Source organism: Balaenoptera acutorostrata, chromosome 4 (genome assembly GCF_949987535.1).
Source record: "Balaenoptera acutorostrata chromosome 4, mBalAcu1.1, whole genome shotgun sequence".
Lineage (NCBI taxonomy): Eukaryota > Metazoa > Chordata > Mammalia > Artiodactyla > Balaenopteridae > Balaenoptera > Balaenoptera acutorostrata.
The window spans coordinates 22,931,063-22,950,349 of NC_080067.1; the positions used below are offsets into that span (position 1 = coordinate 22,931,063).

The 19,287-nt window shown below is 39.6% G+C and overlaps 1 protein-coding gene across 2 annotated transcripts in view; it reads left to right on the top strand.

Annotated features, from left to right (window-relative positions):
* The window catches only part of SLC35G2 (solute carrier family 35 member G2), a 32,727-nt gene extending 15,995 nt beyond the window's left edge, over positions 1-16,732 (top strand). For both annotated transcript variants that reach the window (XM_007170355.2, XM_007170356.2), the window contains exon 2: positions 15,288-16,732. In XM_007170355.2, the coding sequence (XP_007170417.1) occupies positions 15,306-16,544 (1,239 nt within the window). In that variant the 5' untranslated portion in view covers positions 15,288-15,305 and the 3' untranslated portion in view covers positions 16,545-16,732. The remainder of the gene's footprint in view (positions 1-15,287) is intronic.
* The last annotated feature ends 2,555 nt before the right edge of the window (positions 16,733-19,287 follow it).

Consider the following 19,287-nt stretch of genomic DNA (forward strand, 5'->3'; position numbering starts at 1 on the left):
TAAAACCAAGGTGTTGGCAGGGTGTATTCCTTTCTGGACATTCTAGGGAAGGATCCACTTCCTTGCCTTTTCCAGCTTCTAGAGGCTGCCCACATCCCTTGACTCATGATTCCCTTCTATCTTCAATGCCAGCAACAGCAGGCTGAGTCCTCACATTGCATCACTCTGACTTTGCTTCTGTTGTCACATCTTCTCCATCTCTGTTTTCCACTTTTAAGGGTCCTTGTGATTACATTGGGCCCAACCAGATAATCCAAGATGGTCTCCCTATTTTAAGGTCAGTTAATTAACAGCCTTAACTCCATCTGCAATCTTAATTCCCCTTTGTCATATAAGGTAATGTTCTGGGAATTAGGATGTGGACATCTTGGTGGGGCTTGGGGGGCATTATTCTGCCTACCATGGATGGTTACTTTGCAGAGTAGTACGGAAGAAAGGGCTTGGGAAGGCAGACCTGGACCTGAATCTTGTCTCTACCATTAATTAGTTCTGTCACCCCCTAACTGGCAAGTTACCCAACCTCTGAGAACCTATTTCCTCATATATAAAATGGAGATTATAATACCTACTTCATAGAGTTGTTTTGACCTTTAAATGATAAAATAAAGTTCTTAATATATGCCTGTCACAGAATAGAGGCTAAATAATCATAGCTATCCTTATAATTAGAGAATCTAGAGCCATATTCAGGACGAAACAATCCAAAAGAGTACTTCCCAGGTGCTTTGAAGCACCTGTGCTTGATATTTCCTGTGGTTTCATTTTTCCTTTAACTCTAGCTGAATGGTTGCCTCAAGTCCTTTCAAAACCAAACAGTGTATTGATCCTAAATAAACACAAAAAATGAATGAAGACACTTTATCACTACTGGTCTCAGCTAGTTTCTCTATGTAGATGACATCTGAACAGAGAGCAAAAAGGAAACATGAATCCTCTTGACATCTCTTATTTATTCTTTCACAATCTTCCCCTGGCCATCAAAAACTGTTTCCTCATTTACATTCAGGGAAAACTTCAACATTGTTATCTGTACCTTTTCACATATGTGACTTTTCCTGTGATGGTTATGGATCTATCCCTGTGTAAAGGATCGGTGGCAGCTGGTCATCCCATTTGCCTTTCAACTCTCAGAAAGCTGACGTTAATGATTGACCTGTTGTGTTCAGAACCCAATATTGGATCCATATTAACTAGCCATTAAAAATGATGTTGTAGAATATTTAATGACATGGAAAAATGTCTACAATACATTGATAAGTAAAGGGGAAGTTATAAAATAGGATATAGTGTTTGATACCATTTTTGGGGAAAACAATGTTCAGAAATAGAAAAAGGCCTGGAAGGGTCAGTAGTTATCTCTGGGTGGTAGGATTATGAGTTGTTTTTATTTTCTTTGCTTTCTCACATTTCTCAATTTTCTACAATAAACATATATTGCTTTTGTAATAGGAATAAACAAAATGTGTTTTTTTCTAAAGGGCTGATGGTGGTAAATAGCTTCTCAGTCAAGCTTGTCTTGAGCAAGCCCAGGGAACCCTGATGAGGAACTGCTGTGGTCTTGTTGGTGGGACTAACTTGACTAGGCCAAGCTATGAGACATGCTCTGGGAAGCAGGGAAATAGCATCTGAAGTTCAGCCTGGTGATGCTGAAAGACATGTATCTCCACACCCTTCTTAACTGGTTGATAATAGTTTAATTAAGAAAGGTAGATAAACTTTATTTAAAGAACAACTCCAGTTATGCTTGAGGAATTTAATATTAAAGAAAATATGGGAGACCTAGCAGCATAAATAGAGCCAGAGGCAGAGAAGCTAAATACACACATTTTCTTAATAGCCAAACTGCTCACCCTAATGTTTTATTATTCTTGAAATGTTATTAAGGACTTTAAAGTATTTTAATGGATAAGGCTCCCTATTTGGGTTACTAGCCATTTAAATCCATTTATTTATATTACTTATATTTTGTTCTTAACAAAATTTGCTTCATTAAAAAATAGTCCATTCATTCAACAAACAGTTACTAAGCACCCATCTCATGCCAAGCATTGAGCTAGATGCTGCAAATATAAAAATTAATAATATCTAATTTTAATACCTGTGGGGTTAAAATCCTCACAGATCTAGCATAAGAGAAAGACAAAAACACAGTTGTAATTCAATGCATTCAATAAATTCTATGATTGAAGCACTGAGGTGGGCATCTAACTCAGACTGCGGTGGGAAATGGGCCTAGGGAATTTTCCAGAGATGGTAACATTTAATCTGGGCCTTGAAAAATGAGCAGTAATTTACCGGGTGAAAAAGCAGGAAAAGAGTATTCCATAAAGAAGGAACAGCATATGTAAAAACCCAGAGCCATAAAAGAGCATGACATAGAGAATTTCCTGCAGTTTGGGATAGCCAGAACTTTTGTGCATGTGGAGGACAAGCAAAGAATGAGGCTGTGATAGTTAATTTTATGTGTCAACTTGGCTGGTCAAAGATTATGCTGATGTTTCTGTGAAGGTGTTTTTGGATGAGATTTACATTTAAATCAGTGGATTTGAGTAAAGCAGATTGCTCTCCATAATGGAGGGTGGGCCTCATCTAATCAGCTGAAGGTTTGAAGAAAAAAACCTGACATCCCCCGAGGAGAAAGGAATTCTGCCAGCAGACTGCCTTTGGACTTGAACTGCAACTGTTCCCTGGGTCTACAGACTGCCTGCATACTCTGAAGCTTTTAGACTTGCCAGTCTGCATAATTGTGTGAGCCAATTCCTTAAAATTATTCTCTCTCTATAGGTGTATATATACACATCCTATTAATTTTGTTTCTCTGGAGAACTCTGACTAGTAAAGAGGGTAAAGGCAGAGGATAGGGAGAGTTCTTCTGAACAGTTCTGCAGTTTGAATGATCACGGGAAACTGCAGGTTTTCGGCTGCCTACCATTGATTGAGCAGTGATGCTAAGAGAACAGAAGTGGGTATGTGGGCCTCTAAGATCCTATAGAGATGTCAGTAGTCAACATCATTCCCCATTCTTTTCCATGTCTTCCTCTTCTTGGTTTTCAAATCCATTCCATTCCATCCAACAAACATTTATTGAGTGCCAGTATGTGCCAGACACTGTGTTAGGGGCTGAGGATATAATGGTGAGAAAGTCTGCTATCAAGAAGTGTATGGTCTGGTGAGAAGGACAGGGTATAAAAAAATGAATGCAGGGGCAATGGGGCACAAAAATTGGAGAGAAGAGGGAAGACTTTGTAAAGGAGGAAGTAACACTTGAGCAAATCACTGAAGCACAAATGTGAGCTCTACAGGTAGACAAGGGCGGAAAGGGGGAGGCCCACGTCATTCCAGGCAGACAGAATCATGTGAAAAAAAGATTTAAAAGTTATTGAACACTTGCTAGGTGCCAGATACTTAGTGTTTTGTATGTATTAACTGATTTAATATTTTTATTCTACCCTATAAGTAGAACCCTATTATTATCAAAATTTTACAGAAGAGGAAATAGGTAAAGATGTTCAGTAAGTTGCCCAAGGTCACATATTTAGTAAGTTCTGTAGCTAAGATTCAAATCCAGACAGTCTGGCTTCAGTATCTAACCACCCCCCCTTTTTCTAAACTTCCATCCCTGTGCCATTCTCTGTCTTCCTTAATCATGTAGCAGCCACAGAGTCATTAAGTCTTTTTTTTTAAAAATTAGAGCATAATTGCTTTACAATGTGTGTTAGTTTCTGCTGTACAAGGAAGTGAATCAGCTATATGTATACCTATACAGATTCATTAAATCTTAAAGCCAGAAGGTCCTTAGATAATCTAGTTGAGTGGTTCTCCCACAAGAAAATTATACGTTAGGATTACTGGGGAGGTTTTTGAAAATACCAATGCCTTCCTTTCTCCCCCGACCCACACTGGAGGAAGCACTACATTTTCCCCCTTTCTTTTCTTTTTTCCTATTTATTTTTTATTTATTTATTTATTTTTTAACTTTTTTCTTGGGTTTATTTATTTATTTATTTATGGCTGTGTTGGGTCTTCGTTTCTGTGCGAGGGCTTTCTCTAGTTGCGGCAAGCGGGGGCCACTCTTCATCGCGGTGCACGGGCCTCTCACCATCGCGGCCTCTCTTTGTTGCGGAGCACAGGCTCTAGACGCGCAGGCTCAGTAAATGGTGGCTCACGGGCCTAGTTGCTCCGCGGCATGTGGGATCTTCCCAGACCAGGGCTCGAACCCGTGTCCCCTGCATTGGCAGGCAGATTCTCAACCACTGCGCCACCAGGGAAGCCCTCTTTTTTCCTATTTAAATAAAATTGTGGTAAAATATAAATAATACAAAACTTACCATTTTAACACATTCTAAAAATATTTATTTATTTACTTATTTTTATTTTTGGCTGTGTCGAGCCTTAGTTGTAGCACGTGGGATCTTTCCTTGCGGTGCGAGGTCTTCTCTCTAGTTGTGACATGTGGGTTTTCTCTCTCTAGCTGCGGCACGCGGGCTCCAGAGTGCATGGGCTCTGTAGTTGTGGCGTGCGGGCTCCAGAGAGCATGGCATTGTAGTTTGCGGCACTCGGGCTTAGCTGCCCCGCAGCATGTGGGATGTTAGTTCCCCGACCAGGGATCGAACCCGCGTCCCCTGCATTGGAACACGATTCTTTACCACTGGAGACCAGGGAAGTCCCTTAACACATTTTTTAAATGTTCAATTCAATGGCATTAATTACGTTCACAATATTGTGCAACCATCACCACTACTTACAAAACTTTTTCATTACCCCAAACAGAAACCTTGTAGCTGTAACTCCCCATTCCCCTTTCTCCTGGCCCCCCTGGTAATCTCTAATCTATTTTCTCTTTTTATGAATTTGCCTATTCTAAATGCCACATATAACTGGAATCATACAGTATTTGTCCTTTTGGGTCTGGCTTATTTCAGTTAGCATAATGTCTTCAAGGTTCATCCATGTTGTAGCGTGTATTGGAACTTCATTCCTTTTTATGGATGAGTAATATTCAATTGTTTGGATATACCATATTTTCTTTATCCATTCGGGTTGGGGCACTAGGTTGTCCCTATTTCCACAAACACATACTGAGGAACCATTGCTTTTTAAAACTTAACAATGTCATTCACAAAGAGAATAAAATGACAGAAGGAGGGCCTCCCTGGTGGCGCAGTGGTTAAGAATCCGCCTGCCAACGCAGGGGACATGGGTTCGAGCCCTGGTCTGGGAAGATCCCACATGCCGTGGAGCGACTAAGCCCGTGTGCCACAACTACTGAGCCTGCGCTCTAGAGCCTGTGAGCCACAACTACTGAGCCCGTGTGCCACAACTACTGAAGCCCGTGCGCCTAGAGCCCGTGCTCCGCAACAAGAGAAGCCACTGCAGTGAGAAGCTTGGGCACCGCAACGAAGAGTAGCTCCCACTTGCCTCAACTGGAGAAAGCCCATGCACAGCAAATGAAGACCCAACACAGCCAGAAAAAAATGATTAAATAAAATAAATTTTAAAAAAATGACAAAAGGAGGCAGGGGCTAAGTACCAGATGGCACTGGTAAAAGGCCCAGAGGAGTGACGTGTATACATTTTGGTTTGGATGACAGGAGGCTGGTTCTTAGGGTGGGGTTCTAGTGGCAGGGGTGCTCACATGATCGAGGCTTCTCTCCTACTTTCTGCACAGATATTTTGTCATCATCACTCTTGCTTCCTGTCAGAGAAATTACGATTTCAGGAAAATGAAAATAGTTTATTCTGTTATGAAAGTGGAATGTGACTCTGACAGTGATAATGCTTTGTCCTTTAAGGGAATAAAATAAATATCATTTTTCCTGAAGTCATTTGCATGAATAAGTGGCAGTTACTTCTGGGCTAGGATGTCAGACAGGGCTGTGTCTGTGGGAGACGGGAGTAAAGTTGAGAAGGTAAGATGGGGAAAGAGGGAGGGGATTGGGGAGAGGAAAGAGTGAGAGAAGAGCAGGAAGGAGAGACTAATTCGGGGCACTAGGTGACAAAGTTCTAGACAAAACTTTGGGACAAATTGTCTTCAACAATAAGACCTACTGACTTGCTCCACATGGCCTACCTGGTGCCCTTCACATAGAGTGTGTTCAATAACATGTACCGAGTTAGTTTCCTAAAGTGAGTACCTTCCTTTACTTCCTTTTAAGTTATTGCAGTTCAAAGTGAGGTATGCCATTAGTTTTCTCCAAATTTTTTGTTTTCCACCCTTCCCCAATGCTCTTCCACTCCAAAACCTCCTAAGATTTCACTTCTTCTCAAAGCTGAGTTAACCCATGTTTAGTTTAGCATGTTGTTTGTACAAATGTTAAATATCAATACATCCGGCTGTTGATAGTATTGTTATTATTGACTTCTTCCATATTTCCTTCTGTTTTCACTGGATTTTAGAGCCATCAGTTGTGCCTTTCTTTATTCTGTTTGTTTTCCCATTCTTGCTTTTAGGCTAATTCTGATTGTTTCCATTAGACCTGAAAATGTTGTCATGATCTCTGGCTACATCAAGATCTTGTCTTCTTAGTCTTTTTCTGAGAGCTATTGCAAGGATGCTTTAATCTAAGTGTTACAAAGGAGAAATTGATAATGTGCCTTATTTTTTGCTTTTCTAAGAGAGATGTAGATGGACTGTTGTTTGTCAGGCAATAATCTGATGCAATACAAATGCTAATTTAATTGCAATTTCTGCAATTATATATTGTATATCTGTCCTAAGTAATTCATCTGAGTTAGAATGATTCTGTCCAGGTTGCTCTGAAATTTCCTTTTATATTTTTACAGAGATTCAGTTGGTTTACCATAGAAGACTACTGGATTGTATGTCTCCTCTTTTTTTTCCCCTTTGGTTGAATTTGCTTACAGTAGTTCCTTATAATCTGAGTATTTGAAGTCTTATACAATTAACTTTTCTTGCAGCCCCTCTTTTACATCTTCATAAAACTGTTCCGTTTCATGATTTGATTATAGACTTATTTCATTTTGATCATTTGCCACTTAACACACAATGTGAATATTATCACACCTTCTAAGAAGGGCAAACATCTACTTCTTCATGAAATATCCCTCACTTCCTGAGTGTGACTGATTTAAGAAAGGCATGCTCTTTACCGTCTACTCTGTTATTTCTCACTTATTATCATTATTCTTGTCTTTCAAATTCTACTTTATTAGTTTATTTAAGAACTGATTTTCTAGTTCCAGAGGTTGGAGCTTAGAAGGAGGTTCTTTCCCCTCTGGGCCTTTACACAAAGATACAGTCTCAAAGAGTATTAATAAAGTACACGCAGACTTAAATGCTGCCTCTAGTTCTCCTGATCCTCATGAGCTGCAGTGGGGAAGAGAGTGAATCCCTATTCAAAGAGAGCTGTTAAAGATTATGCTAAGCAGGGTTCATCATAAGGATTGGTAGACTCATGCTCACAGCCTTGAGGCCTCAGAATATGGGCCCCTTTTCATCAGTTTGGAGGGATGAATGGCTTCTCTCAATAGTTCTCAGGGGATATGTTTAACAGCACAGATCCTATGCATGTCCTGATGTCTCACAATATCCTGGAAAGGTAGTTGTTGGGTCTTCCCTTTCAGGTGACCAGTTAAGTGTGGTCTTTTCATTTTCATTCAGGGCCAAGACTGTCCAAGCACACTGGGGGAATAAGGTATCTCAGGACTGGGCTGCTCAGGAATAAGGTAGTAACCTATCAGTTTGTGATAAATATTTAGTTCAAAGCCAGTCTGATTCATGAGTGTCAAATACCACATCAATGCCTACATTTAAACCACTGTATTATAATCAAGTTGTACTGGCCAGCTTTATATCTAAGACTTTTTACCATTTTAGGGATCAGTCTGGTAACTAAAGAAAGAAGCTCTGGGGCTTCCCTGGTGGCGCAGTGGTTGAGAATCTGCCTGCCAATGCAGGGGACACGGGTTCGAGCCCTGGTCTGGGAAGATCCCACATGCCGCGGAGCGACTAGGCCCGTGAGCCACAATTGCTGAGCCTGCGCGTCTGGAGCCTGTGCTCCGCAACAAGAGAGGCCACGATAGTGAGAGGCCCCGCGCACCGCGATGAAGAGTGGCCCCCACTTGCCGCAACTAGAGAAAGCCCTCGCACAGAAACGAAGACCCAACACAGCCATAAATAAATAAATAAATAAATAAATAAATAAATAAATAAATAAATAAATAATCAAAAAATAAAGTTAGAGCTTGCGCACCTGGCCTGATGCAAAGACTGAGTATTTCCACTCAGGCTGTGTAGTTGGCCAGGCTCAAAGTTAAAAAAAAAAAAAAAAGAAAGAAGCTCTGATTACCAAGTGGCATTTGCCCTAGGCACCATACGGAGATTTTCTAAGGATTCCCACCGAGACAGTAGGGATGGCAGTGTTAGTTTTCTCAGCCTTAGGAGAGAGGTGATCTTGGGCCTTAGGTTGTGGGATGTAGCTTAGGAAACAGTACCTCTTTTAGATACAAATACTGCTTTTTCAGGCTTGCAATAATGAATTGTGCCCATTGTTCAAGCAGACACCAAACTATGTATCCTTTTAATCCATTTGCCCAACATTTCAGGTTGATACATTTGTAGCTGGATAGGCTAGTCTTCTGGTCCTATTGTTTCACATTCCCTCTTCTCAGCTGAGTTGCTCTACACAGCTGAAATGGGCACCTCTGCCTGGGAGGGGACAGCCCCACATAAGTGTCAGAGGAACTGGAGCCATGAAATTAGTTCAGATTCCTCCTCTCTGTAAGGAAGGAGGAGGAACTGAGTTGGCACATTGGTCAGAACAACTTTGAGCAGGTGGTAGAAATTTGTGATCACTGAATTGCATGGTGGTCTCTCATGGGAGAGCTACCAAAACACTAGAAGTGTGAAATCATTAAACAGACAAACTGAGAGTTGAGTTAAAAGACCCCAACAATTATCACCTAAAACTCTTTCTCTTAAAATAGACATAATTATTGCTCTAGTTGGTGGCAGAGCTAGAACTCAAAACCAACATTTCTGACTCAAATTTTTTATCTCTAGAAAAGAAGTTTAGTTTTTCTCCTTCTCCTCTTTACTTGTCTATATGTTACATATGTTTAAAGTCCCAATTCAGGCATCCTTTCCACCTGGAAACCTGAAAAGATCCCCCATATTTGGGTTAGATGCCCTTTGTATGTGCTCCAACAGTTTCTTGTACTTCATGTAGTTACTTGCATTATTAACATTAAAATATTAAGTTTGAATTACTTGTTGTCTCTTCCACTAGTCTATAAGCTCTATGAGTGCTGGGGCTATGCCTGTTTTATTTATCTTCATATTTATAGAGCCTAGAATGGTGCTGGGCACATGGTACCTCAGTTAGTATTTATTGAAATGTTCACAGGTTGAAAGACTTAAATGTGCAAAAATGTAAGTACTAGTCAGGATTCCAGATTCTCTTCAATAATTATATTTCAAAGCCTGAAATTAAATGAAAACTAGGGAGAATGAATAAGATCTTGGGACTTCCCTGGGGTCCAGTGGTTAAGACTCCACGCTCTCAATGCAGGGGGCACGGCAAGATCCCACATGCCACATGGTGTGGCCAAAACAAAAAAAAAATCTTTATGTATCCCTTTAGTATAAGATGGCTTTTGCATCAGTGGGATACAATATAATATTTTTAAAAATATATTTATTTATTTTATTTATTTTTATTTTTGGCTGTGTTGGGTCTTCGTTGCTGTGTGCATGGGCTTTCTCTAGTTGCGGCGAGTGGGCTCCTCAATGCAGTGGCCTCTCTTGTTGCAGAGCATGGGCTCTAGGCGCACGGGCTTCAATAGATGTGGCACGCGTGTTCAGTAGTTGCGGCCTGCAGGCTCTAGAGCGCAGGCTCAGCAGTTGTGGCGCATGGGCTTAGTTGCCCCGTGGCATGTGGGATCCTCCCGGACCAGGGCTCGAACCCGTGTCCCCTGCATTGGCAGGCAGATTCTTAACCACTGTACTGCCAGGGAATCCCTATACAATAAAATATTAATGGTGTTGAGAAATACCTGGAATATATCTGTTATAGACTAATCCACTGAGAGAAATGAACAAAGATGACACAGTTCAAATAACAGTTTAAAGTATACAGTTGGACTAGGATTAAATACATTAATTTATACCTAACAGGATGTTGACTAAAACTTTCCTTTTCATATATATATACATATATGTATACACACCCACACACACACATATATATAACAAAGTGATTCAGTTATATATATGTGTGTGTATGTATATGTATACACATATATATAACAGAACCACTTTGCTGTACACCAGAAACTAACAGAACATTCTAAATCAACTATACTTCAATTAAAAAAAAAAAATTTCCTCTTACCTCAGAATTAGAATCCAGGATCTCACAATGGGGGACAAAATATCCCAGTTTCAAAAGCCAATCATTTTGGTCCAAATATAAGAGGCCTTTTACTTTAACTATCACTAAGACCACTCCTTCCGATTCCTTAAAATACTGGAGAGGGAAATAGGGTGTTCCAGTTATCTATTGCAGGTAACAAATGACTCCAAATCTTAGTGGCTTAAAACGACAACAATCATTTTATTATCTGTCATGTTTTCTATAGATCAGGAATTTGGAAAGGACTTGGCAGGGCAATCCTGACTCAGGGTCTCTTACATACTTAAAGTCAGGTGGGTGGCTGGAGTTGGAACAGCAGGGGGCTGGAGCAGCTGGGGGCTTACCAGGAATTTCTCTCTCTTCAGGTGCTCTCAGGACCTCTCCATGTGGTTTCTCTACATGGGCTAGTTTGAGCTTCCTCACAGCATGGTGACTTCAGAGCAGTCAGATGCTTACTTGGTGGCTCAGAGCTCCAAGCACAAGTGTTGCAGCTAGGAAGGAATAGCTATATTTCTTTTTATGTCCTAGCCTCAGAAGGTCACTTTTACCATACTCTATTGGTTGAAACAGTCACAAAAGTAGGGCTACTTTTTTTTTTTTTTATTAATTAATTAATTTATTTATGGCTGTGTTAGGTCTTCGTTTCTGTGCGAGGGCTTTCTCTAGTTGCGGCAAGCGGGGGCCACTCTTCATCGCGGTGCGCGGGCCTCTCTTGTTGCGGAGCACAGGCTCCAGACGCGCAGGCTCAGCAATTGTGGCTCACGGGCCTAGTTGCTCCGCGGCATGTGGGATCTTCCCAGACCAGGGCTCGAACCCGTGTCCTCTGCATCGGCAGGCAGATTCTCAACCACTGCGCCACCAGGGAAGCCCAGTAGGGCTACTTTTAATGGGAGGGAATATAGACCCTACCTCTCTATTTAATAATGTCAAACTCACATTTTAAAAAACCAGACATGTAGTATGGGAGATACTAGACTAGTGACTCTCTTTGGAAAATGCAATCTGTCAACGGGATCATATTATCTATTGTGGGTCCTTGGTCTAAGAAGAATGTTGTGCTTTTTCCTAATGGGGAGGGAAGAGGGTTGTTCCTCCTTAAAGCCAACTGAGGGTGAAAGTTACCAGATCATTATTTACAACGATTGGGTGTGCTTTCTCATTCTCCAATTGGAAGTCTGCTTAAAGCAGACAGCACATTTTAATTTGTTCTTTGCTTGCTCAAGGAAAGAGAAATAAAATTGGAGAGAAGGGGGCAGTGGTGAGTGGCCTATATACTAATTGGAGTGGTAAGGATATGTGACTTTCCTGGGGTCAAGTGAATACTTTTGGTGCCTAACCAAGAGAACTGCCCACCCAGCAAGAGGACCCAAACAGCAAAAACCTGTGGGCCATAGCCCCAGGGCAGGAGACTCTCCCACATCAGGGATTTGTGCACTGGGGAGGCTCTACAGAATTTACGTAAGACAGCCTGCATTTGGATGCCTGCAACCTAGAGAGTATCAATGGCCTATCAGAGTTAGCACAGAAACAAAGACAATAATCAAAGAGAGAATTTCACCATATATTAGAGTCAGGGTTCAACCTGAGACACAGAACCAAGAGGAGATTTATTACAAGGAATTAGCTAATGTAACTGTGGCGGCTGGATAAGGAAGTTTGTAGTATGTAGGGCAGGTAGTCAGAAAGAAAAGATCAGGAGCATGTTGGAACCCATGAGCAAAGGCCAAAGCTTCTTGTCCACAGGTAGTAAGGAAAGGAAGGTCATGAGCAGGCTAGAACCCCAATGGCATGAATTGTTTGGAATCTCTGAACTCATGGAAAGCCTAATCCGTTTTTGGAAGGGCTTACTTGATTAGGTCAGGCCCACCCAGGATAGTCTTTCTTTTATTAACTTAAAGTCAACTGATTAGGGACTTCTATCACATCTGCAAAAACCTTCATAGCAGCACTTATATTAGTGTTTGATCAAATAACTAGGGAATGTAGTTCAGCCTAGCCAAGTTTATATATCAAAAAGCCATCACACAACAGCAGCCAGTGTATGAGATATGTGTCCTTTCCTTTTCCTTCCTCCCTGTGCCAATACACCAGGGGAGCTGGAGCCTAGAAAGAGAGGTGGAGGAGGTGTCCCAGAGGTAGACCATACTGCCCTCCCAAGGACTCCAAAAGGAGGGAATGGGAGAAGGAGTAAAACAACAGAATACGTCCTTCCCCTATTTGTGCTCCTGGGGCTACAAATCTGGCCTGCAGTGGGAAGGGGAAGGCTTTGAAAGGATATAAGACATAATTTTAACAATTTTAAGCAAGTGGGAAGTTATGGGATCTAACTGAGGTATCATTAAGATATTTGCTGACTAGCAAGGAAAAGAGATTTAACAGCAAATTTGGGTACAATGACTGGAGACAAAATTCCACTGAATTAAGACAACTAAATAACAAAATGATGAGATTACAAAAATTAGAAGAACTACTGCAGATGTTAAACAAAGAAGAAAAAAATAAGTGGCTAGAGTGGTCAGGGAAGGCTTGTTTCTAAAAGGCAGGATTTGGACTGGGCCTTCTTAAAAGATGAGCAGTATTTAGAAAGTGGGAGCAGAGGGGAAGCTAGTGAGAATAAAAGCTTAGAGAAACATGTACATGTAGGAAGTCAGGACAGGGAGAACACTGGACTGATCAGAGCAAAGTGTGTTTGTTAAGGAGCTAAGTATCGGTAGGGGCTAGACTAGGCAGGGTCTTGAGAGTTAGGCAGAGGAGTTGAGGCCGATGACGTAGTTGGTAGGAAAGCTTGTAGGTTCTTGAATGGAAAGCTTGAGGGAAGTTTTTTGTTCTGTTTTGAATCTGTTAAAGGCATTAATGCGACAGTGGTATAATATAGTTGTATTTTAGGGGAGAAGGACTGGGATTCAAGAGGGCTAGTTAGGATGCAGTTGCAATATTCTAGATGGGAATTCATAAAAACCTGATCCAGAATCACAAAGGTAAAATGGAATTGGAGGAGAAAGGAAAAATCTGAGAAATATTTCAAAGACAAAAACAATAAGATTGATGACCAAATGGAGTGTGATGGCAGAAAGGATAATTGAGTATTCCTTTGTTTCTAGCTTGGGGAACTAGAAAGATGGTGGTATTTCAAACATAAATGAGGAATTTAGGGAAGGAAAATCTATTTGGGAGACCAAGACTGTTAGTTCAGTTTGTGATTATTGAAGCTAAAGTCATGATTTGAAGTGGAAATATCCTAATAAAAGTTGAAAAAAGAGAACATCCAGATTAGCCTGATAGCAATATGCATGAAGGACTGCAAGTGGGAGGTCCATGCTAGGAACTGAAGGGCTTGGAGGCACAGGTGGTGTTTTTTAAAATGACTCTTCCAACTGAAGGTGGTGTCATTTAGAAGAGAAAGGAGTAAATAGGAACAGTTGGTTTACCCAGATGGTGTTAAAGAACAAAATAGGATTTGATTTCTGGACCATGGTTTAAGATCCTAGAACTGGTGAGTTTTTGGCAAGGAACAGGGAATATGTCATGAAGACAAAAAATAAAAAGGTTTCCTTTTTAAAAATTTTTATGTTTTAGAGGGGAGGGGAGAAATCATTGGGAAGGAAATAGGAAATTGTTCTTGGGGAGAGGGGAAGAAGTAAACAGAACTAAGTGAACAAATACAGGTCTCAAAGAAAGAATAACATTGTAGAAGACACCCAGTGTTTCAAAAGAGTTAATTATAGGTGAAAGGAAGCTGAATTTATTAATATTCATTGAGAGTTTACTATATGCCAGCACTATGGCAAATCCTTATATGTCATGGATATCTTTCTATGTCAGTAAAGATCCGCATTGTTATTTTTAATGGCTGCATAGCATAGTATCGAGGGTCATTCTGGTAAGCTACAATGAACTCTCCTATTCATACATTTCCCCCACCTTTTTGTATGCTCTCATTTTCTCAATAACAGATGAACTTTTCTTTTTAGTTTGTAATTTAATTTTAAACAATTATCATGATTCAAAAAATATATTAAAAAGTATACAGTAAAAATGTTTCCTTCCATTCTTGTTTCCTGTCCCACCCCAATGATTATTAGCTTCCTTTGTCTCTTTCCATAATTCCTTTATGTTATACTTTTTATATTATATAAACAAATATAAATATGTACTCTTATTTTTTCTTTTTTAAAAAACATAAGGTAAAAAGCATCTTGTGATCATCTCTTTAGGGTAAAATCTTAGATGTGATATTGCTGAATTAAAGGGTAGTTTCAGTTAAAATCTTAAACATATTGCCCAGTTGCTCATCAGAAAAGCTGTATATAGCAACAATGCATGAATGTCATGAAATCCATTTTATTAATTTTCTAATTTCAGTGCATCCCATATATCTGAAAATGTATGGGAAGCCAGAATAAATGTTTAAAAAAATCACTATAATTTGTAATATAAGACTAGTTTGGATATCATACAGAAGTGATTATACAAAAGAATTTGGACTTAATCATTTATAATTTATAATACAGACAAATGGACACAATGAGAAGGAAAGGTTTGATCTATGTTGTCGTTTATTTTTCTGTGTTTATCTTATTGGATGCGTAGAGAGGGAGGAATGAACAAATGGAAAAATATCAGTTGTTTGTGATGTAAAGAAAATAGAGCTTAATGAGACAAAGAAAAATCAGAATGAGACATAGGGGCAGACTTAAGATGAGAGTGAAAAAAGGGTAGACAATTTCATTGGGCTTCATACATCTGACAAGGCATATTGCCATATCATGTCTTCTTATTACTTTTTTTAAAAAAACTCCTGTTACAACCTCTACTATCTATTATTGAATTGGTACATATGATTATAATAGAAATTAAAACTATATTTCAAGTGATGAATATGTACATTTGTCTTTTTTTTTCCTTCTTAAATAGAATTGATTGCCTGAAGAAATGGATACTTCTCCCTCCAAAAAATATCCAGTTAAAAAACGGGTGAAAATACACCCAAACACGGTGATGGTGAAATATACTTCTCATTATCCCCAGCCTGGGGATGATGGATATGAAGAAATCAATGAAGACTATGGAAATTTTATGGAAGAAAATCCAAAGAAAGGCCTGCTGAGTGAAATGAAAAGAAAAGGAAGAACTTTCTTTGGAACCATGGATACTCAACATCCACCAACAGAAGACCCAATGACCAATGAGATTGGACAATTCCAAAACTTTGCAGAAAAAAATATTTTTCAATCCAGAAAAATGTGGATAGTGCTGTTTGGATCTGCTTTGGCTCATGGATGTGTAGCTCTTATCACTAGGCTTGTTTCTGATCGTTCCAAAGTTCCATCTCTAGAACTGATTTTTATCCGCTCTGTTTTGCAGGTCTTATCTGTGTTAGTTGTGTGTTACTACCAGGAATCCCCCTTTGGACCCAGTGGATACAGATTGCGACTCTTCTTTTATGGTGTATGCAATGTCATCTCTATCACCTGTGCTTATACATCATTTTCAATAGTTCCTCCCAGCAATGGGACCACTATGTGGAGAGCCACAACCACAGTCTTCAGTGCCATTTTGGCTTTTTTACTTGTAGATGAGAAAATGGCTTACGTTGACACGGCTACAGTTGTTTGCAGCATCTTAGGTGTTTGTCTTGTCATGATCCCCAACATTGTTGATGAAGATAATTCTTTGTTAAATGCCTGGAAAGAAGCCTTTGGGTACACTATGACCGTGATGGCTGGACTGACCACTGCTCTTTCCATGATAGTATACAGATCCATTAAGGAGAAGATCAGCATGTGGACTGCACTGTTTACCTTTGGTTGGACTGGGACAGTCTGGGGAGTATCTACTATGTTTGTTCTTCAAGAACCCATCATCCCATTAGATGGAGAAACCTGGAGTTATCTCATTGCTATATGCATTTGTTCTACTGCAGCCTTCTTAGGAGTTTATTATGCCTTGGACAAATTCCATCCAGCTTTGGTCAGCACCGTGCAACATCTGGAGATTGTGGTAGCCATGGTGTTGCAGCTTCTAGTGTTACATATATTTCCTAGTGTCTATGATGTCTTTGGAGGGGTAATCATTATGATTAGTGTTTTTGTCCTTGCTGGCTATAAACTTTACTGGAGGAATTTAAGAAGGCAGGATTATCAGGAAATACTAGACTCTCCCATTAAATGAATACCTGATTATTATCTTGTTAATGTTCAGTTATTAATAGGTACACTGACATTTTAATGTTCACCTGTAAATGTTGTGTTGTATAACTGGCAGAGTGCTATATAATATATAATTAATATATGCAGATGTGGAAAACTTTATTCTAGTCTAATATATTAAAAACATATACTAAATTATGTGGAATATCATGAATCTGGTCTCTTTGCTGTTAATAATAACATTTTTTATTATAAAAATGATTATTTATTATAAATAATAAAAGGGTAGAGAATGTTAACTTTTATCACTAAAGAACATAAGACTTGAAGAAATGACTCCTTTCAGATGGAAATTCTGCAGTCCTGAAGTTCAAAAATTAGTAAAATGTTCATGCCCAATGTTCTATAAATGTTCAACAAAAATCCTTCAATATTCAAAAATCTATAAGGTGAAATGCTGAATACCAAGCCCTGTTTTGTCATCTATTTGCATTAGAAAACTAGAGGTGATTGGGCTTGGTAAAGTAGCTTGAGTGAGTTGAGGCAAGAAAGAGGGAATGAAGGAAGGGAGCTGGTTTTTCACTGGCAGTGGTGGTTGTCTTACCTTAGAAGAAGAAATTGGTCTCCCCCTTGCTAAGGCCACATTAGACAATGCATAGTAAATGGAGGTAGGGAAAAGACTGGATTCCTGCCAGCTCTACTTAGTCTATGCCATTTTGTGCCTTATGGTGGGAGATAGAATGCTGGGGGAGGGTCTACTCATCCTCAGTTATGCAGATCTCCTCCAAACCTGCCCTTGTTTATGTAGTAAGTATGTATGTGAGCTGCAGTAAAGGTACTCCTTACCCCTGAAAAAGACACTAACAGTAATCATAGTACAGCAGAAAACTGAAAACTTTGTGTCCTGAGATTCTTTTCAGAAGAGCTTAAAAGTCTGTAAAACCACATAGAGTAACAATAATTTGGGTCTAATTTGGGAAATTTTTACTAATTTAGCACAAACAAATGTTGATATGGTACTGCTTATTAAGCTATAGTTATTGAGCTATCTTAACCTCAAATGTACCCATCTATAACTTTCCTCTGTGATGCTATGGCTCAGACCCTGCAAACTACATTTTTCCTATACTAGCTGGTGTCTCACTAGGTTCCACCAATAAAGGGCATTAGAGGGAGACTGTAAAACAGAGGGGATAAAGGACTTCCTCCTTCCTGTTTGCTTGCAGTTTCTGTCATTTTTACCCCCGCAATAAGCAAGAGCCCTTTGGTCCAGAAGCAGCAATTGATCTCAGCCTTAAGCTTCTTTTGGCACTCCTCCACCCCCTACCCAGCCTCATCATCTCCCTGTCAGTAGCAGCAGGACCAGCTGCACAGCATCCTCCCAGGGGTATAAGCTACAGGTCAGCAAGTCATTCCTCTGAGCTCCTGAGACCTGATGACCCAACCTTGATTCCTCTTTTTCACTACTCCTAGGGGTGGTAGCTGCTCTCTATAGTTATTATATCTGGGCTGCTTCAGTGTTCCCTTTTTGCTTTTCCAGTCCATCAACACCCAATACTATGTTCTCTGTTGTAATATCTTGTGATTTCTGTTCTCCTAATATGCCTTCAAACATACCCCAAAGGAACCCAGAGTCATTTGTAGGGTGTTTGTGCTTTTGGAAAACGTTAACATTCAGATTTTTCAGGAATTACTGGATCTCAATAGAAATTACCCAAACTGAAGCACAGAAACAAAAAAGATTTGAAAAAAAAATGAACAGAGCCTGGAATGACCTGTACTAAGGAGTAAGAAGTCTAGTATAAGTGTAAGTGTAGTCACAGAAGAAGAGAGAGAATGGGGCATAAAAAAAGATTTGAAGAAATACTGGCCAAAAGTCTTCCAAATCTGTAAAAAGATACAACAACCAGGAATCCGCAGATCCAGGGAAATAAGTGAACCCCCAGCATCATAAATACAAAGAAAATCACACCTGGAAACATAGTGTAACTGCTGATAAACAAAGATAAAGAAACAAAATCTTAAAAGCAGCCAGAGGAAAGGATATATGACACACAGGAAAACAATGAGAAGAATTACAGCTGGCTTCTCATCAGAAAGAGTGGAGGCCAGAAAACAACAGAATGACAGTTTAAAGTGCTGTAAGAAAACCCTTTGATGGCTTCTCATTGCCTATAGGATAAAGTCTAAGGCCCTTAACCTGCATAACCCACTCTTGTTTACACTTTTAGTCATCTTCTGCTCTAGCAATATTCTACTATTGTGTAATACCTTTTTTTTTTTTTTTTTAACGCAGGCCCTTCTATGTGGAAAGCCCCTCCCTTCTTTGCCTTACTTGCCTGACTAGCTTGACCACACACCTCCCCTCCCCCTGTGGCCTAATGTCCCCCTGTACATATCTATTGCTGTATTTACTATACAAGTAAGTATCTGTTTAAATCTAATTCTCTGACATTGAATGGAGCTCCTTTAAGTTGAAGACTGATTTTTAGATCTCTGGTATCTATTGTACTGCTTACCACAGAGTGGACTCAATCAATTTTTGTTGAATTAATTCCCATAAAAGAGTAACAATACTCAGTATAGAAATTGAATTTAGTTACCAGGGTCCACTAATTTCTATACTTCACAATCAAGCCTGTGATTAATTTCTTCTTACTGATTAGTAGATAGTTTTTTTTTTTTTTTTTGTCCTAAATAGTCCTTACAGTGATGCTAAACCAGATCATTCTTTTTTTTAAATTTTATTTTTGGCTGCGTTGGGT